At 41.5% G+C, this 27847-nt stretch overlaps 1 protein-coding gene across 7 annotated transcripts in view; it reads right to left on the reverse strand.

The window, feature by feature from the left end:
- The window catches only part of CAMK2D (calcium/calmodulin dependent protein kinase II delta), a 114556-nt gene that overhangs the window by 64482 nt on the left and 22227 nt on the right, over positions 1-27847 (reverse strand). For all 7 annotated transcript variants that reach the window (XM_027716832.2, XM_039384984.1, XM_039384986.1 and 4 more), the window contains one exon: positions 4064-4123. In XM_027716832.2, coding sequence (XP_027572633.1) covers positions 4064-4123 — 60 coding nt within the window. The remainder of the gene's footprint in view (positions 1-4063; positions 4124-27847) is intronic.

A 27847-nucleotide genomic window follows, 5' to 3' on the forward strand; every position in this document is an offset into this window, starting at 1 on the left:
GTTATCTTGGTGAAGATTACTTTCCTTAGCCATTTGCTTTCCAGATTTCTAAATTAAAAAAATTGGAAGCACTAGTACACATAACCGCTGGAAAAGGAATAGTTACACAAGACGACAAACACTTTTTGGGTATCTGTTCAGCAAAGGAAGGGAGTTTTTAATGTAACCTGATGTGCAGTCTCAGAAAGGAAAAGCACTGTGTTCTCCAAACAGCAAGGCTTTCATTTTAAAATCTGTTGCAAAAAAGCAACCCTGGACACAGGGATGTTACAGCCACGTCCTCATGGTAAGAACCTGAGAAACACAGCAGTGCTGGGAATCAGACTCCTGGACAAAGCACTGCAGCCCAGGAGCTCTGTTACCACAGGAACACGAGCTGTGTTTGCCCAGAAATTTCCTACCACAGTGGAACAGAAGCCAGATTACTCAAGAAATGCTGGAAGAGGAGAAAATACCAGTATTGCCAAAGACTGACTGGAAAGGAAGGACTCTGAGCCCCCACAAAGTTTCTTCCCGAGGCCTGGAAGTTCACCTAATGGATTTTGCCTCACTTTAATTCCCACATAAAATTCGGCAGGACTCGCTTTCTACCACAATGATACAAAGAAGTGAGGTGAGAAGAGGCAGAAATCAGAACATAAGCAATGAGTATTGGTAAGGAATAATTGCAGGCAGAAAGGAATAATTGCAGAGGAAATTCTGTGGGTTTTAAACGAACTTGCCTATATACATTATTGAAGTGGGAAATGGAGGTTTGAAAAAGGAGAACAGGAAATACTATGTCTAATCCACTTCCCTTATTTTTTTCTAAATGCCATTCATTAGGCATCGTGACTACACAGTTGGATAGAGAAGAAATCTTGGATTTGTGAAAAGAAAGAATAAAATAAAGAGATGTTGAAAAACTACCTGAATTAGTTATGTGCAAACCAGAGTCTGGACAGAGAAGTTCAGCTTTCAGAGATATGTTGGAGCTCTACTTGTACAAGAAGTGAAACCAACTACTTCAAGGTATCTTACTCTACTTCAGAATCACTCCTTCAGCAGAAAAGCCTAATAAGAATTCATCTCCCTCCATACCTATTTAAATACCCTACTCGTGAACATTTGGCAGCTATGTTGATCCCTGAAATAATAATCTGATGTCAGAAATACTTCCAAGAAGTCCACAGGAAATACATTTGTTTCCTCACAGTCATTTTGTTTACAGTGATTCCTTGGGGAGATTTAAATCAGGAACTGAAGTGAAAATATTACCATGGGTATCTCCTTATTTTCCAAATTTCAGAGGTTTACCCTTTTGAAAGAAAGAATTCTGATTTAGTCTTCTATTTTCTCCACAAGCTTTTCCAAATCATTTGCTCAAATTTGGCATTTATAAGAAATGAAAACACTCAAATCCAGTTTAAAGCCTGCTCTGCCAATACCAGAGGAACTTCTGAAGTTTAGTACCTCTGACTGCAGAGTACTGTGGAAAGCCTTTTTTAAATGTCATCCTGAGAGTTCCAAACTGCATAATGGTACTCATTAAATAAAACCATCAGCCAATAAGATATGAAATGGGTATAAAAATGGCATTGTTGGGAGGCTAAAAATAGGTATGTCGATCGTTAAGAAGTTTAGTCCTGAAATCTTTCTTATCCTGATGAAATAACTAAAAAACTGAATATTTTTCTAGTTAGGTACTAATTGGAGGCCTAACTTGGAAATGCAAAACCAAGTAATCTGTAAAAGTTTTTGATAATTCTCTGTTTTCTCTGGAAAGATAATTGGAAAATATCTCCAATGTTTAGCATTTTTTTTTCAACTGTTTCTCTAAAGCAAAAAATCTTGCCCATATGAAAAGTACAATGTGTTTACTCACAGGCTAAAATCAAAAAAGTGACTCACCACAGCTGTGCTGCTTCACTCTGACTGCAGGCAAAGTATGAAAAAGGTGACTAACAAAGGGTTTACACTCTGGAGTATCTGGTACAGTCCAAGATTTGGAAGATAATTAACGGAGGAAACCATACAATGGTTTGGTATTTTAGAAATAAACTCAACCTGGAACTGACACCTTCACAAAAAAGTCACTTTTGAAGAGAGACTTAATCAAGCTAACTAGGGAGAATAAAGAAGAATAAGGCTGAATGACAAGTGTAATTTCAGAAGTCTGTGCCCTGCAATGAATGTGTAATTCAAAAGGACAAGGAATTAAAAAAAACTACACTGGAGGAACATGCAGAAAACCAGGGATTTCATCTTTGAGAAACTGTCCAATCAACTAAACCAGATCTCTGCTTTCCTCTAGAAATCACATTAAAAAAATTATTCCTTATAATTTCTTTTATTTATTTTCTAAATTATACTTATTGTTGACAAGTTTCTTTTAGCTACACAGGCAGAGCTGGCAGAACAGCTGACAGCAGAAACTCAGTGATGACAGAATACAACGCCTGCTGCCAAACCCTGGCATATTAATTCCAGGCCATGAAAACTCTTCTGTTGGGCAGATCCAGAACATGGCATCTTTTTTGGAACAGGGGCAGAACGCTGTGTCTAGGATGCTTTGGATTGTGCCCCTTGGTGCAGGTGGTGAGGCACAGAATTAGTGCTGACTTCGAGCCCTACCTGCCTGTCACCAACGCTGCCAGTGCCTGTTGGCACTCCCAGTCACACCCTGACAAATATAAATATTCCATGTGGAACACACAGCATCTGGACCACATCCCACACTGGTCCAAGCTGCTCAACAAGCTGCAGACACGTGATCACATGGCACCAATTTAGACTTTTGTTTCAGCTCAGCTCTGTGCTCTTCAGCCCTTCCACTGCATCCGTTTATTATTGGTTTTTATTCATCTTCCCTGGCTTGTTCCAACTCAGAGATACACTCCAGTTACAGCAAAGTGAATGACTTTTGAGCCTGATAGCACCAGATGTGTGACCATGACTTCTCCCCACAAGGAGTTGTACCTACCCTGGTCTTCCCCCACTTTACAAAATTTTGGTGGGGGTAAAATGACAGAGATATCACTACTCTTCCTCCTTAAACAAATTTCTGTGTCAAAGCTCGAGGCTTAAGGGAGTTGTTTCAGAGACTTGACATTTCATTTTTGAACAGTGGCACATTTGTTTTCAATTCATGTTTATTACTAAAAGGAAGGAGATGATTTTATCCCAGGCACGAAACAATTATATTCATCTAAAAATGTCCCTAATACTTCTAAATTAAAAATGAAAAGGAGGAGAACTAACCAGAAGGAAGACCAAGGAGACTGCCAGGTGCTTTTGGAGTGCCCAGCATACGTGTTTGATTAAAACATTTGGTGAGTTTACTTGTTTTTCTGAGGACAACTTTCAAGAACGTGCATGAGGACAGAGGAACAAGATGTACAGGAAATTCCCACCCTTCTGCAGAAGTCTCAGGTACAGCAAATATTCCTGTGAGTGATACCCTTGGCAAACTAATTCAGTGTCTGAAAAACTGAAAAACTCAGATACAGTTCCTTAAAGATCAAGGTACTTACCTGTTTATACTGTTTCTAAAGGAAGGAGACAGGCACACCCCACCCTCCCAAATATCTTTTTTTGCTCTACATGAGTAGAAAACACAACTGTGGAAATAAAAGGGGCAGAGCTTTCTGCATCCACCTATCTTTCCTGCAGAAGAACAGAATCTCAAACACAGAATACAAGATAAAATAAGCATTTCAGTAAAAACAACTCTATCCACATTCTGCAACACAAACACCGTTAGCTGAAATTCTTCTGCAGGTCTCCAAAAGTCATGGGCAGTACTGGAAATAACTCCTCCTACACCCTGCACAAAAAAACCCCAAACACTTGGCATAGAGAGCAAAAGCTTAAGGATGGAACAGTGCACATTGCTTTAGGTGATCCATCAGGATATTGCATCCCATGGCAGAACTCACAGGGAGCACCACATTACGAAGAAACAGTGGTGCCTGGAGATATTTGCCCTTGACTTCTCTGAGCTGCTATTTGTACTCATTATTTTGCATTTCCCCTCCATTTTCTAAACTGACATATACTGTATGAAGCAATGAAAAGTTCCTACCAATATTGGGATGCTTCAAGAGGCGACAGATTCTAGCTTCCCTTTCCAGTTTCTGGTGATCTGCAACAAAGGAAAGCAAAACAATTGCTTTTAGTATGAAGATTAACACAGTTCAGTGTATTTGCTTTAGAGAAGAAAAAAAAACTGCATCATGATATGGAATGAACAAGTTCAGAAAAAGTTGCTGTGGATGACAACTCTAAAGGGTTAATAATTTAGCAACACATGTTAAAAGAAAATTAAAAAGCTCAATCCTTACTGCAAAGTATCCAGACAGATAGATATGTAGGTTTTAGATAATTAGGTTTAAAACAGCAGATTTAAAATAAAACAGAAAAAGCAAACATCATCTTTAAAACACTTAGCACTTTAAATCTGTAAAACAGAACTTTAAATCTGGAGGAAAAAACAAGAAGGAAAACTTTAATTTTTCTGTCATTCGTACTTCCCAATATTTGCAGTCAACTCTAACAATAAGAACAAATGGAATCAATTCTGCATATGTTAAAAGCTCAGATTATTTTTACACTCTATTAAGAGCTGGGATAGTTCTTGAGCTAGTCACCACTTGCCAGCTGAACCATCATATTCTGTGAGGTCCCAGAACCTACACCGACTGCATGAGAAAATTTGTCAGCTTAACTCTCTTTCACCCTAATTAAAAAAAAAAAAATTTCAGACAGTAAAAATTAAAAAAAAAATTGAAAATCTACACGATTAAGGTGAAAGTTCTTTTAGGAACCTAAACTCTTGCACTGAAGTTTTATGTGGAGAAATTGAGTTGCAGCAAGTTTGAAACACAAGCACAGACATATCCAGTTACAGCCCCTTAATGTCAATCAGCTCTGGCTGAAACCCAACCGTGGGTTGAGCTCTTGCCACGTTACACTCAGCACACAGGAGATGATCTGAAAGCAAACTGAGCTAGGCTGGGCTTAGGAGAAACAAGAAAATGTGATCAGTGTCTCAGGAGAAAAAACCAATCCAGGGCCTATTGGTCATTTGGCATCAGAGCTGTATCTCCGGGGCACTACCAGCTCTGCTTTGAAAGGCAGTTCTGTACCACCTCTATACTCACAGGATCAGCCAGCAGAGCCAAAAACCTGGAAGGTGTCCCAGAGTCTTCTATGAAGTGCTAAAAACATCCTGTGTCGACTCTTCAGGAATAACACGGACACAATAGAGAACTTCATCTCCAACTTTGAGGATAAACATTTGAAATCGCTTTGCTATTCGTTGCTACACCACAGCTTCTGAACTGATACTGGATAGGATTAACTTCTCACACCCATTAAACGTTTTCATTGGTTGTTTAACTGCTTTTATAGACTCCTGGAATGGTTTGGGTTCAAAGGGACCTTAAGGGTCATCTCACCCCAGCTGAGAGCCTTCTGAACCCCCAGAGCAGGAAGGCACCACCTGGGTGAGGTGATCTGGAGTACGAACATGATACAACTGTTCCTCCTGCTCCAGGGGACAGACAGTAAATTAAACAAGGTGAAAAAACCAGACAAGTAACTGTTACTTCACAATTTGCTAGGTGAAATAAACTCTCAGTTGATGGAGCATAAACTAGATGGAGTTCCTTCATTAAACCAAAAACCACGAGCCTAAACCTGCAAGATTCGGGCAGCTCTTGGCTCCCACTGACGTCACTGTGACACCACATTTTGGCATCAACTGCTTAAAGAAATAAAGGGTACCTGCACATGTTCAGGTACTGAAATACTGACTGAAATGCTGAATGCTGAAGTGACACCCACTGTAACTGAACAACATACTCCATTTATTCAGCTACAGAAATTCTTGCCTGTGAAACTTTAAAATGCTAACTCTGGTGCTACAGCTATTATATTTCTCCGAAAAAAATACATTTCCTTCATAAATTAATACGTTTTCTTAGAGACAAAGCTCCACGCTGTAAGACCCCCCAGTTAAAAGCAGCCAGCAAACACAATCATTACTCACACTTCCAGCTTACTGGCAAAGCAAGGACATGCCCCACATGTCATGTGGCCACAACACCCAGTCAGAGGTGGCTGTGCCTGTGGAGATGCTCCAGGCTGTGCCATAAAACTCCAGGATAACTGATGATCTCGTTCTACCAAAGGCTAACAGCACACCACGCTGAGATTAATATTCAGCTCCCACTTACACACACGGCACTGGGCTCAAATAACAAATCCTAGAGCTGCCCACTTCCAGGTATGAGGAGAAGCTAAACTGTGATTGCATGATACAAGAACTGTATTGATTAAAAAAGCATGCCTGATCTTTTTGCAAGTCACCACAAAAACATCTTACTCAGAAATGCTGCTGGATGTGCTGCAACATATAAAGGTTTCATCATCATTATTGCCTGCATTACAATATTCCCAGATTTTCCCTCCAAACTGAACTAGTATATTGACAGGTGTCAATTAGGTGGTCTGTGGTGTCATGTGAATTAGAGTAATGAGCTCTCTGCATTTAACCCATTCAGTAACTGCTACTACATCTAATATAAAGGAAATGCCAGCGACTGGAGGTACCTCACAGCACATACACTGTGCCCCCAGGCAGCACAAAGAGCATCAGACAGTCCCTGAGTCAGGATTTAAGTGGACATTAACATCCAGAAGGTAGCAGCTGCAATTCCAAAGAATTAAAACATTCCTTAGCATTGTTAGAGGAAACTGTTACTCAGAAAACTTCTGAGTAAGTCTGTAGTATGCAAATTTTTGGAGGGGAACCAAATGTAAATTTAACTTTGCAGGGTGCTCCACTCTCCTTTAAAAACCTGCACATTTGTTCTACGAGTTACAGGGAATGCTGTGTTCCTTCCTCTCTCCACTCAGCTTATTTCCAAGCCCATGCAACTGCAAATGCTGGAGATAAATATCTATTTCTGTTCCCCTGGTTTCTGCCAGGTCTCAGTTACTGGTGAGCTAAAGGTGAATGTCAAAGGGCAGGTTGAACCGAAATACTTGGAGCACTCAGCTCCCAAACATCTGAAGTGTAAGGTGTGCTGCTCGACACAGTTCCTTGGGAAAGAAGTGTCCTGCCAGGAAGAGAACGGCCAGAGAAACTACTTAGCAGGCAGCAAACCCCCCCAAATCCTGAGCAGGTTTGTGGTAGCATCTACCATAACACATTTGGGTTACAACAGTATCAGAGGAAAAGCTCTAGAAAAAAAATTAATCTAGTAATAGGTCACTTACTGAAATCAAAAAGTTAATTCCTCTCAATTTTGACAGCATATAATTCATAGCTAAAATTGTGTTTAGCTGCCAGTTTACCCAGAAATGGGAAAAATTATTATGAGGGAGAGGAAGCCAAGCCTTAAAGCCACACACATAATAAAAAGGGAACGCACACGTACATTTATATACTTGCTTCCTTTGCTCTTTTAATTACCAAGACTCAATTACAAACAGGCCTCCTACACTGTCTACATAAGAAACTGTAATTCAATGAAAAATACGAGTAAGAAGCTCAAGAAGCAGTAAAGCAAATGCAGAAGAAGGAAAGCTTTATAAATTCTAGATTATTTTACGAAACCAAGTCTCCATTTGTGAACAATGGCCTCTACCACAGCAAGAGCCAGTTATCAAGATTGGAAAAAGATCACTGCCTGTGAAGCACTGATACAATCAGAAACCAGGCAGCAATGAGAATAATATGGGTTTATTAATGGAAAAATCCTTGCAGCCACCTACAAATAACTTTAATCTGACATAGAGCCAAGAAAAAGGGGGAAAAAAAAGATTTAATGCACTGAACCATGAAAAACTCAGCCTTTACAATAACTAATGCAATTCTGTGAAACCTGAAACAGAATATAGATGTGCAAAATTTGGGGCACTGACAGACTGTATGAATGTAAAGATTTGAACTAATCCCCATTCATATGACAATATTCTACCAATCTAATATTACAATTTATGACACCTACATCAGAAAATTAGACTGTCTGCAGAGAGTTCCTATCAGGCAAAGTAACAGTTTGTTTTCAGTAGTATCAGTATTTACTTTCTTACAAAAACTCACACACATAGACTATACCCATTTCTTGGATTACCTCATAACATATTTTATAATTAAAGCAGTATATAATTAATGTCTTCAGCATAAATCTCTTCCACTAAGACGTCATGATTCTTAACCCAAATGCTGATCCTGCATGACCACTTAAACTGAGCTTATTACCACAGCAAAATGCCTGTTGCTCACCACTTATCAACACAGCTATCTATCTAAAATGCAGATATTCTGACAACAGAATGTACTAGGACACAGCTGTACTTTTTTCTTTATATTAAACTGACTAAAAAGATTTTCTTTTCCTCACTCTTCACAAAAAAAAACCAACAACAAACTTCCTTTAAAAAGAAACCCCATAGAGCATTAAAATCTCTCTTCTCTTCATGCTTTTTTGTTTCTATTAGAATTTAAAACTCTTGTTGCAGAATGTAACCTCTGGGCACCTAAAATCTCACCAGAATAAGCTCTTCTATCCTAACAAGAGAGATCAAGAGACTGTTCCCTGAGACAAAAGGTGTTTAAGGTCTTTGAACCAAGCGTCAGAGAGCTTTGAGCCTGCTAAGGAGATGAAGCCCTTCCCTAAAAACTTAAGCCCTGCTCCATATAATTTCTAGGCAGCTCAGGGGCCAGGGAGAACCTAACCACACAGCCTTGGAGGAGTTTCTGGGGTGTGCAAGGAACACCTGGTAACATTAAGGCAGGGAGCTGCTGAATGGGCACAATTTTTCATGGGCACAACCTGAGGTCAACTAACAGATCTGACCCTTCTTCACTGCATCCAGGACACTTGGAAGATTAAGGGTTTAGAACTGACAACAGCTTGGCAGGTCTGTGCATGTTCCACTGAGGAACAAAACCTTTTCTTTGTGCTTCTTTATCACAGGAGCACTAGGATTTTTTAACTGATGTGAGGAGGGGATGCACACAAATGGGCTGACGGTCTCCCTGCTGACTTACACGGGGCATTGTTGTTCACACCACACAAAGACACAGCTCTGGAGGTCTCCCACCCCAGACCACAGCCACATGTAGAGCTGCAGACTTGCAGGGCAGGACCCCTCCAGCTTTGCACTGGTTCCCTGAATTCTTATTTCTTATTAAATCATCCAAAAGAATGTATCTGCTCAAAGCAGAAGTTCTGGGGCCAGTCCCCAGGCTGCACTGACACCATTAAGGCCATGCACATGCCCAAACAAAGGCACCAATTCCATGCACTGTCTGTGCATGGAACAGTAGGCAGAGATGCTTCCTGACAGGAACACAGGTGGTCCAAACCAACTTTGCCCTCTCACTTCTAAGGAATAAAAAGGGCTGGCTGGAACCAGTCTGTGGATGACGTTGCTACAATGCAGTGGCACAGACAAAGTTAATGGAACTCTCCCTTGAAAAATAAATGTGCTGCTTGTAGTAAAAATATGTAAAACTGAAATGTTAAGACTAAGATAAACCCTTCCGTGGGTGCAGATTCTAGGCCAAAAAAACCACAGAGCTGCAAAATTTGCTGTGGGGGGAAAAAAAAAGAGAAAAGGCATCAAAGAAAGTTTAAATTTCAGTCACGTCAAAATGTCAGACGTGAAGCCTGGGTGACTGAAACTGCAGCCATGTTCTTTCTATATATCTTTATATATATAACCCTGGCAGTTATGCAAACCAATCTTTGTAGCTCAGAGAGGGAGACACACAGGTTAACAGAGCAAAAAAACTTCCCCCATCACCACCCTGATTTTGTCAACTTCGCTGACAACTGCACAGAGCACAATGAAGTATCCTGGGTCTCGTGGAATGTAAATATTTGTGGTCTAAGGGTATGCTGTGTATAGGAACAGCACTGCAACAGAGACTCGCTTTAAATCCAGGAATGTGGTTTGTACACAATCTAACTGCACCAAATGCATTCTCTAAGCTCTCTCTGAGGAAGCATTAAGGCTCTGGAAACAGTCCAGTTCTCTGTCTTAGACCTGACCATTTCTGTAAGTTGAAGTCACTATTGGATGCCCTGGTTTCAGCAGGGATAATTTTCCTCCTAGTGGCTGGTATAGTGCTGTGCTCTGGATTTAGGGTGAGAATAACGTTGATACCACGCTGATTTTTAGTGTTTACACTAATCAGCTTCTCACCCCACCCCACCAGAGAGAATGTTGGGGGGCACGTGAAGCTGGGAGGGGGACACAGCCAGGACAGCTGACCTGGACTAGCCCAAAGGACATTCCATTCCACGTGCTGTCATGCTCAGCATAAACATATAAAGCAAAGCCTTTGACACTGTCTTCCATAGCATCCTCAGACAGGACACGGGGCAACAGGCACAAAACTGGGACACAAGAAGTTCCATCTGAATACGAGGACAAATTTCTTTACTGTGACAGAGAGGCTGTGGCTTTTCCTTCTCTGGAAACACTCAACCCCTGCCTGGACACAATCCTGTGCAAGCTGCTCCAAGTGAAACTGTTTTACCTGGGAGTCGGACTAGATGATCTCCAGAGGTCCCTTCCAACCCCAAACATTCTGTGACAAACTGGCTGGGGGCTGCTGCTCAGGAACTGGGTGGGCACTGGTCACTGAGCAGCTGCATCATGCATCAACTTGTTTTGTATATTTGAATTCTTTCATCATCAACCTTATTATTATATTTTCCCTTCCTTTTCCATCCTATTTAAGTATCTTAAACACAACCCACGAATTTTAATTTTATTTCTTCCTATTCTCTCCCCCCTCCTCCTGCAGGGTGTAGGAGGAGTGAATGAGTGAGGCTGTGTGGTGTTAAACCACGACAGTGGGGATCAAGAGTATTAGTGAGCCCCTGCTTGAGCTGGTTCCTATGAAAGACAATTTATAGACCTTTAGCAATTTGTAACCCATTCATTTTCAGCCTGGAAGATAAAACAAGAACCACATTTATTTATCTAACAGCACATCACACAGCCCTTTGAATTTTCCATCACCAAATTCGTGCTATAGCGATGCTCACAGATAAACCTCCACTATTCTTAAAGAAGGCAAATGCTAAGGAATACAGCCCTTCAATTCCCAAAAGCACTTTTTCAAAATGAATGTTCCAGCATTCACTACCTGCTCCCAGGGAGACATTTGAAAGCAGTCCTTACTTATTCCTCTCTTGCAGGTATTTATAGCTCAGAAAGTGGGACATTCTTACAATAAACAATTACAGACACTGCGAGTACTCATCTGACCCACCTCTCCTAATGTTTCCTGAGCAGAACCACACCAGGTGTTCATTGTCATCAAGACATCTTTTCCATGGATACATGGCTCCATAATGGGTAGGAGCATGCAACAACAATAGCACAGCCAATTCTTTTATTAGGCCACTGGTCAAAAGCATCAACAGAGCAGAAATCAGGGCACCCAGGATGCCTCCAGTTATTTCTGTGTTCGCATACACACTTCTCTTCGACCAGCCTTCTGAATATCAAGGAAAAGCAAAAGATATTAATTCAGGATGCTCTGTAAAATAATGAATAAAAGCCACACCTGTAGAGCCTCATATTCTGCCCCAGGGCATCAGGAAAACAAAAGACATGTTTGTGCTCAGCTGCAAAGGCCCAACAATAGCAGTTCTCAGCTGGCTGATGTTCCTGCAGGGCTTTCTTCCACTTCCCGCCCGCTTTCTGTGTTAATATTTTACCATCCACAGCGTGGGAGAAATTGATAAATGGATGCAGGGACTTCATTCCTGCCTACAAAGCACAGATTAGAGACAGAGATGGTGCAAGTGTCTTCAGGGCACATGATCAAGACCCTTTAGCCCTGATTTCTATGACACCTGTGACCCAAAGGTGCTGGGTATTGCTGCGTTTCTTCGGTTTCTGGCAGCGCTGCTGAAACCGAGGACTTCAGTGAGGTGACAAAAGGAGTAAAGACAACGTGTGATGTTATGAGCGAAGCACTGAGCCCACATGATTTCACTTTTTTCCCTGATTTGTGCTTAATGATGTCCACAATGAGCAGAGAGGAGACTGGACACTGGATTTTACTCAGATGGGAACCTTTAAACAGCTCCTACAAGCACACATTCACACGGTGCTGACTTTGAGCTGATAGATCCTGGGTTTTTCACCTTTTCATACTCTAATTTGCTGTGCATTGAAACAGCCAGCTGGCAAATCACTCACTTCACCCTTCTGACTTAGAAAAGCAGGAAAAGTATTAGTAGAAGTCTGAAACTGCTGCACTGTCCCAGCAAACCACACTGGCACAGGTGAAATCAGCTTTAAACAACAGTCCCTAGAGAACAAAGAGTAGTTATTCTTTATATGTATTTTGCCTTTTTCTGAGTTAAATACTCTCATCAAGTTAGAGCAGATATATCTCCATTTAAAAAAAACCCCATATATACATACATTAATTGATATACAATATATGCATTAATTGATAATATATTTATTATATAAAATATATGTAAAATTATATACGGTAGTTTTATATCTCTCATATATTTTAGATACTACATAAACAGCACATCTACTGAAACTGGGTGATGTGCTGTGAAACTCTTCAGTGCCAAAGTAAACAGAAAGGCCCTGAGAGCCAGAAGTGTGAGTTTGATCACCTGGTCACCTCCATCTGTTTGCCAACCAACCTGCACCTGACACTTAACTCTGTGTACCCTGGGTCCCATCTTCTCTTTTAATCTGATCTGCTGTCCAGTGCTGCACCTTGTACCACCTCCCTGAGAGATCTTCATACAACTGTGACATCTGCCTCAGCAGGAAAGTCTGAAGGCACTTTTCACCCTCAGCCTTCCCCTTGCTGCCCCTTTCTGTCCCTACACCAGTGCGTTGTCTCTTGTGACTCAGATTTGCCAATTCTTATAGCAGATAGTCAGCCAAATCTTCTTCAGCCATTCCCCTTCCACCCCTGGGAATGGAACATGTAACAACTGGAGTTGCAGGGTGCTCACCACCTTTTTGCATCGTACATTTTGACAGCTGTGGAGAATGAGATTAAAGAGGGCGGTGTGAAGAAAACCCTAAATGCATCATAAATGACCTTCTGAAATGGGACTGAAACCATTTGCAATTACAAAATGCTGCTGAATCAGCACTTGAGTCCCATGAAGCATCTGTCTGAAAGCCTTCCTACCCATCCCCTCGTGCACTGACAAGTCAGTCAACCAAACACTAAATTCTTGCATCCTTCTCTCACATATTTTCACAGACACCAACACTGATAAGGCATCTGATCCAGCTGATCCTGAATGAATAGCTCTAAACCATAATTAGGGAAAATATTGTTTCTGTTTCTTAACTCATCTCCTGCCAGAAGTCACAGTAACTTTACAGTTTGCTTGGGTGCTCGTTAGGGCTGAGTCAATACCAATTCTTCTTCCTTTCAACTCCTAAGATCTTTTTTCCAGTTCAGAAAAATGCATCATCTAGCCTGGAATCTGAGGCACTGACTCAGCACTAAGGAGCACTAAAGCATCTCAAGCACTCCACTGGAGAGGGATAGGCTGCAGGACATCCTTGAGTGCCTTGCTGAACTCCAGTCCCATACGCCCCATCCTAAACCCATTAAATCCACAAAGAGCATTAGAAACTCTCAACAGACCTGTGTTTGGCAACTAAAATTTTGATGGCATCTTCAAGTACCTCGGGTTCTGAAATCATGCTGTGAGACACACATGAGAAATACTCATCACCCTTGCAAATGTTAGAACAGCATTGTCTCATAGTTAAATAAAAAAAGCCCCTCAGATTACTATAAAGCTGAAAATCACCGTGAGCTACAGCAATATGCAAACTATGGTAGCAAATGATTTTTTAACTTGAAATAAATCGTGACCTGCTGACTGATGCCAGCTAATTTTAATATGAATGAGTAATTACTGCATGTAAGACTGGTACCAAGTCATGACCTAGGACAGCCACTTGGCTGGGATACACAAGTAAGATACTGATTCTGATGCTGCTGCAAAGAGCAAATTCTAAACTCTGACTTTAAGTTCTTCACTTTGGCAACGCTTATTTTTAGAAAGCCTATCATTGATCACCATCTTTTGCCTTGATGTCATTTCTAGAACAAGATGTTGCATTCATTGTTTGGGAGGGAGAAACCTTTTTATGTTTTTAAACAGAAGATGACCGGTGAGGATGTTCAGTTCACTGACAGCTTGAGATGAGAGTGTATTCCATATTTAATAGAAAGGGAAATTCCACTGTCCAGAAAAGGTCAAGAACTTTTATTTCCAATATTTCCTGTAGTCACTGCTACCTTAAAACTAAACATTACACATGACTTATCCTACCAGAGAGTAAGGGCTTCTTTTATGCAAATCCACTTGAAATCACTGACATTTATCTTAATAAAAGCTCATGGACTTTAACCCCCTAGGAGGAAACAACTGTAGAAGTAGAATCAAGTCCAAATAGAACAAAAACAATGGTTTGGCAACTACCATGATGACTCAGAGGAAATTTAAGCAGCACATCAAAGCCAAAGCTTTTCATAACAAAGAGAAATGCTAAGAATACATAAGCACATGCCTACAGGAATATTTCTTCAAAAATAACAGTAGTCTGGACTAGTATTAATAGGACTAAAGATACTACTGCATTAATAAAAATATCCTAATGGCTAAAGCTCAGCCTTTGCAACATAGGAGGTCAGAAGTAAAGTAGGTATTTCATTCTACTTGGCCTATAAAAAGCCAAAGCAGTAAAAACAATAAACTCAGAAAGGAGTTCCACATTAAGCTGTAATTTGATTGTCTTCCGTCCATTGCCTTGTTTTAAAACAAAGAAGTGGATTATGACTAACCCACTGTACTGTTTTTTTTCCTGCTCTGCCAAGTTTCTAAGTCTTTGCTCATAATGACAACAAATCTCCTCCTCAAATACCATGTGGGTGAATAGCTTTTAACCATCTGAGGCTTTCTATTCCAGCCATCTTTGACAGCAGGATGCTGCTGCCATGACCTCCAAGCTACAGGAGTTAGGAACTTCTTCCGAAAGAGGATTGTCATGACATTATTTTGGAAATCACTTTTATGTAACTCAGTTCGCTTGGTTTGTGGAGAAGGCTGCACAAGAGGGTTAGACCTGATATAAGGACTAAATTCTTCCCTGTGAGGGTGGGGAGGCCCTGGCACAGGTTGCCCAGAGAAGCTGTGGCTGCCCCATCCCTGGGAGTGTCCAGGTTGGGGCTTGGAACAACCTGGTGCAGTGGAAGGTGTCCCTGCCCACGGCACGGGGATGGGACTGGATGGTCTTCAAGGTCCCTTCCAACCAAAATCATTCTAGGATTCTATGAAAATGTCTTTTTGCCTTGTAATCCCCAACAGGTCTTACTGCAGTAAGACATGCCTAAATAGCTTGTCCCATTTGACAGCTGCATCGTTTCACTTGCTCTACAGACAGTGAATAAAGATGCTCCCAGGTAAGTAAGTCTGAGGCCTTCTCTTCCTTTTAAGCAAGGCGAGGAGAGAACAAACACAATGTTTAAAACCCGCTACAAATAAAAGTTCAAGCAAGCATTAACAGGTATTTAAACCTCAGCTTTTGACAAATTTCTGGGGTTTATTGTGTAAACAAGCTCTCTCCCTTAAACATGTGGTCTGTGCAGGATGTTATACCCCGAAGGTATGGAATATAATCAAAGTATGGAAGGTAATCAAAGGAAGTGTAAGGAGGTAGAATTGCTGTATGAATTAAGCCATCATCCAGCGCTGCAGCAGGAATTCCCAGGAGGCAAGATATCCTCCTTAATGGACAGTGCTTGTACAAAACCCGCCTAAAGGGATTTCAGCTTTTGCCCCTCTATTAAGGGAATTAACACTTGTGTATTTGCACATGTAGTGTCAGTTCCCAAGCTCCTGGCCTTTTCCCAAGCTTCTTGGGAAACGCTAGTAAACCGGGTTATCTCTCTGTTGGCAAAGCAAACAGGGTGAGTAAATCATTCTGTACCTCGGGAAAATAAAAGAACCACCCAATACTCCCACTTATGTAAAGGAACACTTGATGCCTTTCAGCTTCTCAGGGTGTCAGGTTCATCCTTGCCACCACTTAGAGAGGGAAAGATAGGATCAATCTTTGAAAACCACACACTCTCTGGGATATAACAAACCCAGTCAATAGCCCATCTAGATAATGAATGTTTATCCCCTGTTTCTGTAAATAAAAAACCCAGGGAAGATATTCTAATATTCCAGAGACTCCAAGCTCTGGCGCTGTGGTTAACATGAGCTATCTAAAAGGGAAAAACTGGAGTATCACTGCTATTAGCTGTCTTAAAGAGTAAAATTGGAACGTTTTCAAAGGTAATCATTGCACAGTATTTTACTGATGTCACAAAAGAAAACAAGAAAGTAATTAATATTAATTGGGAAATGATTGAATTTGATTAGCCTGATGATTTAGACAAAATAAATGTATAAGAATATATTTACATCAACAATATATTTACATCAACATAATTTGTTCTAAATATCCATGCAGTCACTTGAAGTCAGGAATTTTATTACTCAGTTAAAGAGGGTATGTTAGAGGTGTTCTACTGCCAAATCCCGATTCCTGATGCAAGTATGGCTTTGAAAAATCACAGCACAGGGCACTGGCAAAAACCAGCAAACACTTGTGACAACCCATCCCCCAAAAAAGCAGCCCAAACCACAACTAAACCACAAGAATTAAATGTAATTCAGAGTCAAAGGGCAGAATTTCAATTTACTCAACAGAAAACCTCTCAACTAGAGAGAGGTTATTTCCAACAACAACAACAAAAAGTGTTTTGTTCAATTCTTGTTCCCTCTAAGTATCAGCTTCTGGTATTGTCATTGCTTTTCTAGAATCTGCTGGAGAACTGAAAGAAGTTATTTAGTGGAAATACTTTAAATTATGAATGTTATGCACCACTATTATTAAACAGCCACATTTCATGTGGTTTCCATGGTACAGCTGAATATTCTACTTACCACATACACTGCAGAAAAAAACCCTCTCTGCTGAAACTCAGAAGGAACCAGAGGAGAGAAATAACCCAGCCTCCAGTTGTGTTATTTAATTAAAACTGCCACTTCTAATTAAATCGCTGGCAAAGCACTGGGGAAATAGTACCACTGTTATAGCGACTTTCTAGAACAGAAATTCATTACTCATATACTGTATTTGCCCACAGTCCTTTCAGCTAATTCCAAGAGCTCACAGCCAGTATGTGTATTGGAAAGCCTGGGAGATGAAAGGACTTTTTAGTTCGGCACAGAAAAGGACCACAGCACTTCCTCCTCTTCTAAAACATCCAGGAGAACCAGCACAGAAAGGACTGATAATGCACAAAGCAAATCTCAGCTTCTTCCCAGTGCAGCTCATCAGCTTAGGGTGAGGGTGCCAGACTGGCCCAGGTTTCCCAGGGAGGGAGGTTATGAAGTCTCCATCCTTGGAGCTGTTCAAAAGCCAGCTGGACATGGGCCTGGGCAGCCTGCTGTGGGTGACCCTGCTTGAGCAGGGGGCTGGGTGAGAAAACCTCCAGAGGTACCTTCCAAACTCAGCCATTCAACAATTCCGTGAGCCCTCGGGGTGAAGGACTCCCACATGGATAATCCCACCCCAGCTCACTGTCATGGACACATGGCTTCGGTGTCTTCACACACAAGTGTTCCAAATGAAGATGACAATCCTCATTCCTCGAGAGAACAGTTGTAGAGGGTTCCAAAGTCTGGACTCATGTTAAACCAAGCTCTACAATACCCATCTCAAAAGAGAATTACCTGTTTCATGCCACCACAGGAACTAGTAAGAGCACACCCAAGCCCTCTCACCTCCCGGTATATCAAGATTCCACTTGTGCAACTGAGTAGACATTTCCCACGTTAAGAATGCAAAGAAGTTTGCTGCTTAGGTAATTGTTATTTTATTAGCAACACCCTGACTAATCTGCCATGAACTTCCTGCTCTGAGATACCCAAAATAACTGTAGCCACTCCACACCTTTGCTCACGGTACCATTTTGAGACTGCTCAGGTAACCCCACATGAAGGAAATGTCCATCAGGACAGATCCTCGCTGGCAAGACAACCGGGATGAGGCTGCCAGCAGAAATACCTTTAATTCCCCAGAGTAGGGGTGGATAGAGGTTGGTTTCTGGCACTTACTGTTGCACCTACTGAACAGAACATGCAATGGCATCACAAATCCAGCTCATCAGATTTGCCTCTGGAATGTGCCCCCTTTTTTGCTCCTCAGACAAGTTCAGCTTGTGCATGATGAGTGTGACAAACTCCCTTACGCCGTGCAGCAGAGCCCGGTGCCGGTGCCATGGAAAACATGACTCGGAATTGCCTCACTTTCACATTCTTCCAGCCTGAATCATAACCTGTGTTCCTGCTCAACTGTGGGCAAGGTTATTATGCATCGTGTATGGACACAGACGCCTCCAGTCCTCGCCCACCCAGCTCCCACACCTAAACACTGCAAACAAAACCTCGCATAGCACTGACCGACCCTGGTGCTGAGGGACAAAAAAAGCACCAAAATCTTCATTACCACTGCAAATATCGCTGGCACCATTACCTCTGCACATTCCTGAACTTCACACTTCTCAAAAGGTAGACTGTTTTCTCAGTTAAGAGTTCAGAGCTCAGCAAAGAGCTAAGGAGCACCTCAGAAGGCACAGCCAGAAGCTTTCACCCTTCCCTGGCACAGGGCCAGCGCTGTAGTCATTACTCTGGGAGAACTCTCACCGATGGAGCTGCTCCACGGCACGCAAATCATGACTCATGCTACAAGAACTTGGCTCCTGGAGCTGCTTCCCATCTAATTAAAAATTCACTCAAACATCCCACAATCCAGCTTTTACCATAACAATCTCAGTATCTGTGTCTGCAGCCAAAAGACTGTTCAGCACCACAAACTGGTTCCAGAGGTAGCGCAGACACCTAATACTGAGAGAGACACTGAAAATCATCTATTTTGTTGCCTTTCTCCCTAAGGGCCGAATTACAAGCAGTCACAAATTAAGCTGCTGCCTGGTTGTTGGTTTTTTTTTTTAAGAATCCATTGAAGCAGCAGAGGTACAGTGTAAAAGAAACCCATATGCACAAAGTAAACTGTTTCCATATATTTTAGCCTAAACCAAAAGATTTATTGAGCATGTCTTGCTTCACTTTTTCCTCCCACGGGGTTTGTACAAACCCTTCTGTTGCCTTTTATTTTTAATTGGATGTTTTGAAGCAATGTTTAGCTCATTTATCTTTATTGGTTTTATTTCTGCTGTAAGTCTCCTGAGAATTTCCTCAATTGCTACTTCTCCTTTTAAAACATAGTCCAAAGATACCAGGCAAGATTTGGTGACCTCTGCAACTATGAGGCACAGAGGAATAAGACAAAATATTACATCAAGAATTTCCTCTTCTAAAAAAGATCTCTAGGGTTTGTCTCTTGTGGATCAAGCTACAACCAAAGCCTGTGTCAATGTCACAGGTGGCTTTTAAAAGGAAGTGGCACTTAAAACTGTTTTAAGCATCCAGTAACCACTGAAAAATGAGATGAGAATACTTATTACATGTAACGACAGCAGAAATACTTTTGTCAGGCTTTCAGAGATACTGTTTCATTTTCTATCGCTGCTCATTAATCATGACGGGCCAAGAAAAACACAGTCCGTAAAGAATAAGAGCCCAAAGCTCAGTGAAAAGATCACCAAAATTTACTGTGCAGCTTCACAGCAAATGAAGTTTAAGTACAGAGAAAGTTCAGTCAGCTGGGGTTCAGAGTGAAACCAGTAAGGTCTCCTGCAGACCAACCACAAAACACTTGGCTGTACAAGCTCTTTGCATCCAACTGCCTTCCCTTCTATACCTCTGGGAACGGCCTGTTGTCCTCTAGCAGAAATGAGTCAAAATCAACTGAATTTATAACTTCTCTACAAAACAAAGTTCAGGAGAACAGCCCTCTCAAAAGGAGAAAGGTATTTCTTATGTGGATCCCAGTTTCTCAAGATAAAACGTGAAAATATTTTATTATCAGCAACCAATGAGCCGAAGAGCAAAAATGAGAGCTAGACAGATTTCAGCTGCAAGATTTGCATTTTCCTCTTAATTCTCAAGCTGAAACAGATTTACAAAAAGCAGAGCAAAATTATGTATCTCATTCCTAGGACTTCCCTTTCCCAGGTACGGGCTCTGGGCCTCTACGTTCACTTTTGTGCATTTAGAAATCCCCGTTTGACATTCACAAACAATCCTACACACAAGTTTAAATAAATATATAAATAAAAGTCAACCTTGAAGGTACTCTCCTGTTTAAGTGTGCTTTAGCACATCCCATTGATAGAGCTATAAAGCAGCTGGAGATGTGGAATTTGCAAATCTGCGATGACTGAGCAGGGCTGAAGTGCCAACTCGAGCGTCAGAAGCCAAGAAGGCAAAAGCAAACCCCAGACGTGTTAAGAGCCCAGGGAATATGAACAAATCTAGAAAGTGCTTGACTGCAGTGCTTCCTCTTCACCTGTGCACCTCAGGCTACAGCTGCAGCAGCCCTGAAGAGCCAGGATTTGCAGGCATTGCAGACTGACTCGTGCCTGTGGGAGCTGAAACCCCCCAAGGCCTGCGGGGAAAGAGCCTCTCCAGCCACCCAGCACCGCTCTGAGAACCTGCTGCTAAACCCATCCCACAACTTAAGAGCTCACTGATAGCAAATTCCACAAATCCACTTAGTTGGACTAAAGAACAACCTAAGTCTGTTGTGACCATCTGGTACAGCAAGTTTTCCAGTTCAGTAAAATGGGGTTTCTTCTTGTCCCAGCCAATTGTGCTGAACAACCCTTCAGCGCTAACGTGATACACGTGTAAGTACAACCAGGGAATGAGTCTCCTCCCCAGATACTGCAGAGATTTGACCAGAATTAATTATTGATAATAAAATCCAGACTATTTCTTTAAACTTTAAAATGGCTTTAGACAAGCAGCTTTTGAGAAGCATTAAAAAGGAGCTGCAGGAAGCTACAAACACAGGCAATTACCACCCTCTTTAGAGGTACATTATACACTGAAATACCACAACATTTTCTAATTTTGCAAAGATCTGCAACAGCTTTTAACTCCGTTCACTGGTAGATGTAAAAAGAATATCTAGATCATAAAATTTTCTTTTGGGGGAACCTGGGATTATACAGATGTATAAAAAACAAAAAGGAGGGACACACAGACTAACACACCGACATTCTCCCCACCCTCACACCAGTGTTTTCACAGCACAGTAGATGCACATGGTAACACACAGTGAAAGGTCAGGTCATCGGGGATTTAAACAAGCCAGACCTGTCTCTCAGGGAAATTAATCCATAAAAACTCGGGGAAAAATTAAAACAGAAAGAACAATTCCAAAGTAAATTATTTCAGTGGCAGAAATCACTAAGACTGCACTAAGTGGTCCTTTAAAAAACACACGAATTCCTGGGCATTTTCAGCAGCTCTGGTATAAACATGATTTTGGTAGTATTGTGTCATTTCTTTCCTACTGTTTTCGTTGTTTTACAATCAAATAAACGCCTTTGCTTAAGGAATAACTTGGCATTTATTTGAAATAAGGCTGTACCATTCAACACTGGAGTTTCCATACTTAAAGCATCTGAGTGCAGTACTCAGGAACATGCAGATTCTGCAACAAAATACAAAATTTCCCAACTCCAGTGACTTATAAACCTGAATTCAGAAACAGTGCTCCTGAAAGGAGCTCTTTTACACCCTCAGGTGTAAGCAAAAAACGTTTTAAGAAGTTGCCACCCACCACGTGCAGTTTTGGCAACCCATCTTTTAGGACTAAAGACACGTTTATTTTTATCAACTTGGTATTTTGGATAGATTAGGAAAATTAGCAGCTTGGTGTGAGTAGCAAATTCCTTCAATGTGCAATCGCTTTGTCAAAAAGCAAAACAAAAAGGTGCTAATGAGGTTGTGTTTTCGGGAGGGGCCCAGAGGGGCATTTTAATACATTAAAAGCCTGAAAGGGAAGCACTGAAATACTTCAGGAGGACTTGTAAGGACTCACAGCTTGAAGTGTCAAGCAAATGAAACCAAAAGAGGACCCAGGGAGCCCCTTGCTGAGCCACAAACACGCCTGCTTTGGAGGGGCCAGGGCAGTGTCATTGTTGGCAAGGAAGGCAAAGCATCCCTGGCACTGGAATCTCCTTCCAAAAACAAGTGAACCTTCACCCATTCGGGGGCTGATCATTTTTCCCTAGAACACTGTTATTTAGGCCACTGAGGTATTCTGCAAGCCATCTTTGAAACACAGCACCCACTGCTTTGGAAAAAAATTCAAGATTTCATGCCAGAAATAAGGCATTTAAACCACTAATTATCTGTGGTGAGTATAACCAGCGTAGCATTTCACTTGGTAGCAAAACAACACAGATATTATGGCGCATTTTATTTTGTTGTTTTGATCCTACTTCTAGGAGAGCTTTATAAAAATAATGGAACAAAACAACTCGCATTCCCTTGGCTCTTATATCCACACAGACTCTGCAGCAGAATTAACATTTTTCTGAAAAGCCATCTCATCCTACAACTCAAAAATCAAGTTGTATTATTACCAACTATCAAAATTCAGCAAGCAAAAATGTGCCTGCATTTATATTTCTGTCAGCAAAGAACATTCTTTGTGCAACTGCCTCCTTACAGTGCAAGGAATCAGGCCAGTGCTGATGCACAGAAGAAATCACAGAGAAGAAATTCGGGATGTAATTCCCTGCAGTAAAAGCAGGAGCAAAAAGCAGCAGAGAGGCATTACTGCCCCTTGAAATAGCATTCTTGATTAACATGCCACATTCCAATCTGACTAATATTAATCACATTACCCTCGACTTCCAACGTGCTCAGAGTGAGTTATGAACCCCAAACTTCTTTTTTTTTTAAATACTGAAAGGTGGGATCGGCTCCACAAAGATGTCATTTTAAACGCGACCTCCTTCAAACCCCCACTTCGAGTCCTCCAGCTGGAAAAGAACCACTCAGAGCTGTCTACAACTACAAAATAACCCTTCTCACCCAGCTGCCCACGTTCAGTGACCCGAGTGTGACCTGCAGCACTTCCCAGACACGGCTGGTTGACTCATTGTACCAGCTGGGTCACGAGTGCTGAGCAAATATTACCAGGAAAGCGAGCGCACCGCGTGTCTCCGCCCCAGTCCACTTGTGCACCTTGCAGCTGCTCTTCCCTTCCCGAGAATTCCCGCTCCCCACACGTGCAGGGTAAACTTCCTGGTAAACCAACGACACCAGGACTTCCCCAGCCCTAGTGACACGGACAAAGGGGAGGAGGATGCGAGGTCCTTCTCCTGAAGGTGGTTTACTCTACAAACACATGTGCAACCAGACACATTTTAGGAATTTCCGAAGCCAGGCTGAAGCAAAACGTTTTTTTCCAATAAAACAAAAAGCTAATGACTAACTGCTAAGTTTGGTATGACTGGTGAGCTCAGGAAATAGTTGGCAAAAGAAAAAATTCCTAGTGTTCCTCGGAGATTAATGATCAGCTCTAAGCAATCAAATCCAACAATTATTTATAGACTAATCCAAATGCCCGACAGCATTCCTCCACCAGGATGTTGAATTACTTCAATGTCATGTGTCTGATTCCTTTCAGTAAATGTACAAGAAATAAAGTTTGTAATGCTGTGGTATCAAAACCAGTTACATACTCAAGTACGTTCATTCCTCAAACATCCCCCTCTCCAAGGGTGCTGTCACACCTCTGAGTTATCACAGTGTGTAAAACAGGGTTTCTCAAGGATTTTTATTCGTGTTGCAAGCTTCTAGGCATCAGTGTCTTTGTACAGCTCTTCTTCCTCTCTTTCCCTCCCCGTTCCCATTTCTCATCCTAAGGAAGAGAAGGTAGTTTGCAGCACTTCCAACTGGTTTGTCTCACAACCAAGAGGAACGTGGCTTTTTGCCAGCAGGCAAGAGGAAAGGATCCAATCTCCTTCAAATCCAACCTTCAAATCCCCCTGATACCATCACCCCTGGTGTCAGAACCCTGCCCCTGACAGAGCCCACTGTGATGTCTCTGAGATGCACCCAACACCTCGGCTGTCAGCTGCCTCGCAAAGGAAAACACTATTACAAACCACAAACTTCCTGTGGCGTGTTTTCAACTGACAAGCGTTTTCTCGGAAGAAAATTAAACCCCCCAGCAAATTTCTGACCAGGTGTGCCCTGAAGGTCTCCAGTTGAAAGATGAAACAAGCTTTTTTAGGGTGTAAATCGCTGAGCACACCTCGCATGCTGCCACTGCACTGAAGTAACACCATCTCTGTCAGTAATTATTAGGCTTAACTTGTGTCAAACTGCATCTTTTAAAAGGGCTTCTTAAGAGAAGCTATGAACCTCCAATATTTAGTAGTTGAATTACTGAAGTTTCAAGATACATCATCCCCGAGACAATCCAGAAGGGCTATTTTCCCCCTCTCTTTCTTAACTGAAGTTATTTATCTATTGTGATGACCTTTCTAAGCATATTCTGCACATTTGAACTGATTTCCAGATTTCAGAGGTGTGAGAGAGAGATTAAACAGAAAACTGGCACAGCCATCAGCTATAAATTATGAACAGCAACTGTGCTATTTATACCTGGAAGAACTGGTATAGAAGATGAGCCTGTTTAATTTGATGCCATACAATATGTTATCACTAGAAAACAAATCTTAACTGCCACAAACTCATTTTAAACCATCATGGTGAAAAAAATCACGTACAGCTGACCTCTGATAAGTACTTGAATCCAAATTTGGTTACCCCACATAAAATCATAAAGTTACTTGAACAGTGATGTCCGTTTTCATTTTAAAAGTAACAAGACCAAAGCTGAACTGGAACAAAACATAATTCTTATTCATCTGTTTGTGGTACAATAATAGAAAAGTCACAAGGCCAGGCAATTCTAGCTCACAGTCAGGATGTCACTTGAGGTGTGCAGCACTAACACCAAAGTGAAAGACAAACCCTACCAGAGAGGCACAGTCAGCTGATGTGACCAGTTTAATAACAGATTTATTTTATACATCTGAGCAATCAAACAAATGAATCAAATCACTTGACTCTGGCGGGAGATGAAAACGGGCTCCTCAACAGGGATGAGGAAGAACCACTTGTAGGAGCTGAAAAGACAAACAACCACAGATTCAGAAGTAGCTGACAGACCAAAATGCTGTGCAATGTTGGCAACAAACCCCTCTGCAGACAAGAGCCATGGAAGCAATACATGCAAAGGGGCAATTTTGACCAGAGCTGGGCCAACAAGCCTTCAACGCTGACATTTCCCACACAAAAGCCACACAGTCATAAAAAGCTCTCATTTCTCACTGCATAAAAGAGACGCTGTTCTGCCTGCCCGGCTCAATCCCTGCCCTGGAGCAGCCACTCTCCCACTGCTCTGCATTCAGTTTATCCCTTAGGAAAACGTCCAGGAAGTGTTGTTTGACATCTGGCAGAGAGGTTGAACAGAAGACAAGTGTGTGGTTGCTACCTGGATTCACTGCAAAGGGCCCAAGATCTGCCTTTCCTTTGGGAAGCCCTCTTAAATTCACACAGGAAAAAAGAACGCTGCTCATCTGTTTTTATTACCTGAGCATGCTTTCAGGCTATTTGATAAATTAATCATTACAATCACTAAGATGAACTGAAGGGAGAATTAAAAAAAATTGATTTACTTGGATGAAAATGCAGCAGTTTGTACAGGTTTAACCGATCAAGTCTGCTACAAAGGAACTTTGATAATTAGTTTGTTCAACACTTCTAATTTTAGAATAGATGTGGATAAATGCCATGATCAGTGCTATCATTCTCTTGCTTTATAGACTTAACAGAGAGTAAAAACGGATGCAAGTATAAGATCCAGAATTCCCAGCTGACGACCCACAGTAGAAAAATAACATAAAAAAACAGAAAGAAAAAAATCCAAAAAACACCCTGTCTGAAATGCAAACCAATTAACAACTGTTCACAAATTATACACCTCAACTGCAGGTAAACTGCTCCGGCTTTGAATCTCAGCCAACCTTCTTTTCTTGGACTATTTATTTTTGTAACTGTACTTTGGTATTAGCAGAATGAATAATATTCCCATCTGCTTTCAGGTAAGGAACCCTTGATTCAAAAGGAAAGAAACACCACGTAACTTGGTAATTAAGCAATTTCCCATTTTTTTCTCCCTCCAGACTGATGAATCCAAGAACAATCTGGTCCCAAGGCGAAGTTCTCCTGCTGTACAAGGCTGCTCAGCTCACCTGAACAATCCTACGCAGTTCTGAATTTTCATTTTCACATGCAGCTTCTCCAAGTGACACACAACTAACCAGTCTTTGCTCACGTGCCTATCACCTTAAATACTCTCGTATGCACATAGAAACGAGATCTTAAATACTCTTGGTCAATATTTGATTCTCTGGGCTCATTTATTCCATCTAAACAAGAGAGTTTAAAAGCTTATGCCTTCCAAGGCCACAAAATTATTTTGCTTCGCTATTTTACGGTGTGATAAACATCAGGAATTTTTAGGGCTATCACTTGGGAGGGTCATAATTTTTTCCCCATCAGGCCAATCTGGAAGTGCAAACAACAACTGGACCCTCCAGAGCTGCCTGCATGCCAAAACATGCCTGGAGCTCGTTCTGATGCACAACTGGGTGCAAGTTCCTGCCTGAAGGGCATCCAGCTGAAGGATAGGAACTGCATCACTTTTGCATGCAGCAGTTCAGAGATAAGGCAGGGAATCAACTACTGCACAGGAATTTCAATTCCTGTATAAACTTTCAGCCACACAGGTACTACACTTGTTTCTAAGATTAGAGTTTTTCCTTTATTTAAATAACAATGTCAAGGTTTACCAGTGAGTTTGGCAAACCTCATGCAAAAATGTCTGTAATCCACTAATGCCACTGCACCCATCCGTGCCTTATTTACAGAATTAATACTCCTAATTCACGAAGCCAAATGACCTGTGGTCTGATTATACAATGTCAATTGACTCTAAAGTATTCACATAACTAAACATTTATTTTCATCATTCTCAACCTATCAGGAGACTGCCAGAAGCACAGAAGTTTGGGCACCTTTGGCACTGCACCAGTGCTTTAACTTCTGATCTGCTTTTTGCTGCACGTAAACAGGAGCCCACCACAAAGAAACACAAGCTGACCTTTAGATCCCAGTGTGAGTGAAACAGCTGCAAAAACTCCTGAGTAATAGGTTTACACAATGCAACATCATCCAATGAAACAAGCAGGTACTTAAAACTCAATTTAATTTAATTATACAAGTCATTTCTGCTGACAGCATTTTATTCATGTCCCCACTTGACATGTTCACAGCTATTTTAAATACAAACAACAGAGAAAACACATGGCAGCATTGTTTGCTTTGACGTTGTCAAGCAACTGGAAGTTTGTCAGGTTTCTACTGCCAATTAATTGCTCATTCTAACTTAGAAAGCGAGATCAATGGGTCAAATCCTCAAATAGCTTTAAGCTCTGCACATAAGGCTTTGCTTGCTACTACCAAAGAGAGCCTCGATAACTCCCACGGGGAAAACGAAACAGAAAAGAAAACCCCACAGTTTGAAGAGATTTCCCTCTGCATTTGCACTTCAGCTTTTTCAGTGGAGAAGATACACTGTTCACTGGGACAATCTAAGCTCTTGTGATGCAGGAATCCATCATCTCTCACAGGGGACTTAAAGTTCAGCCTTTCGCTTCTAAATTATCTCAGAAAACCCCATGTGTAACAAACACGCTTACCTTTTTCAAACC

The sequence above is a fragment of the Pipra filicauda genome, unplaced genomic scaffold (genome assembly GCF_003945595.2).
Source record: "Pipra filicauda isolate LSUMZ 115617 unplaced genomic scaffold, ASM394559v2 scaffold389_size666192_pilon, whole genome shotgun sequence".
In the NCBI taxonomy this organism is placed as follows: Eukaryota; Metazoa; Chordata; class Aves; order Passeriformes; family Pipridae; genus Pipra; species Pipra filicauda.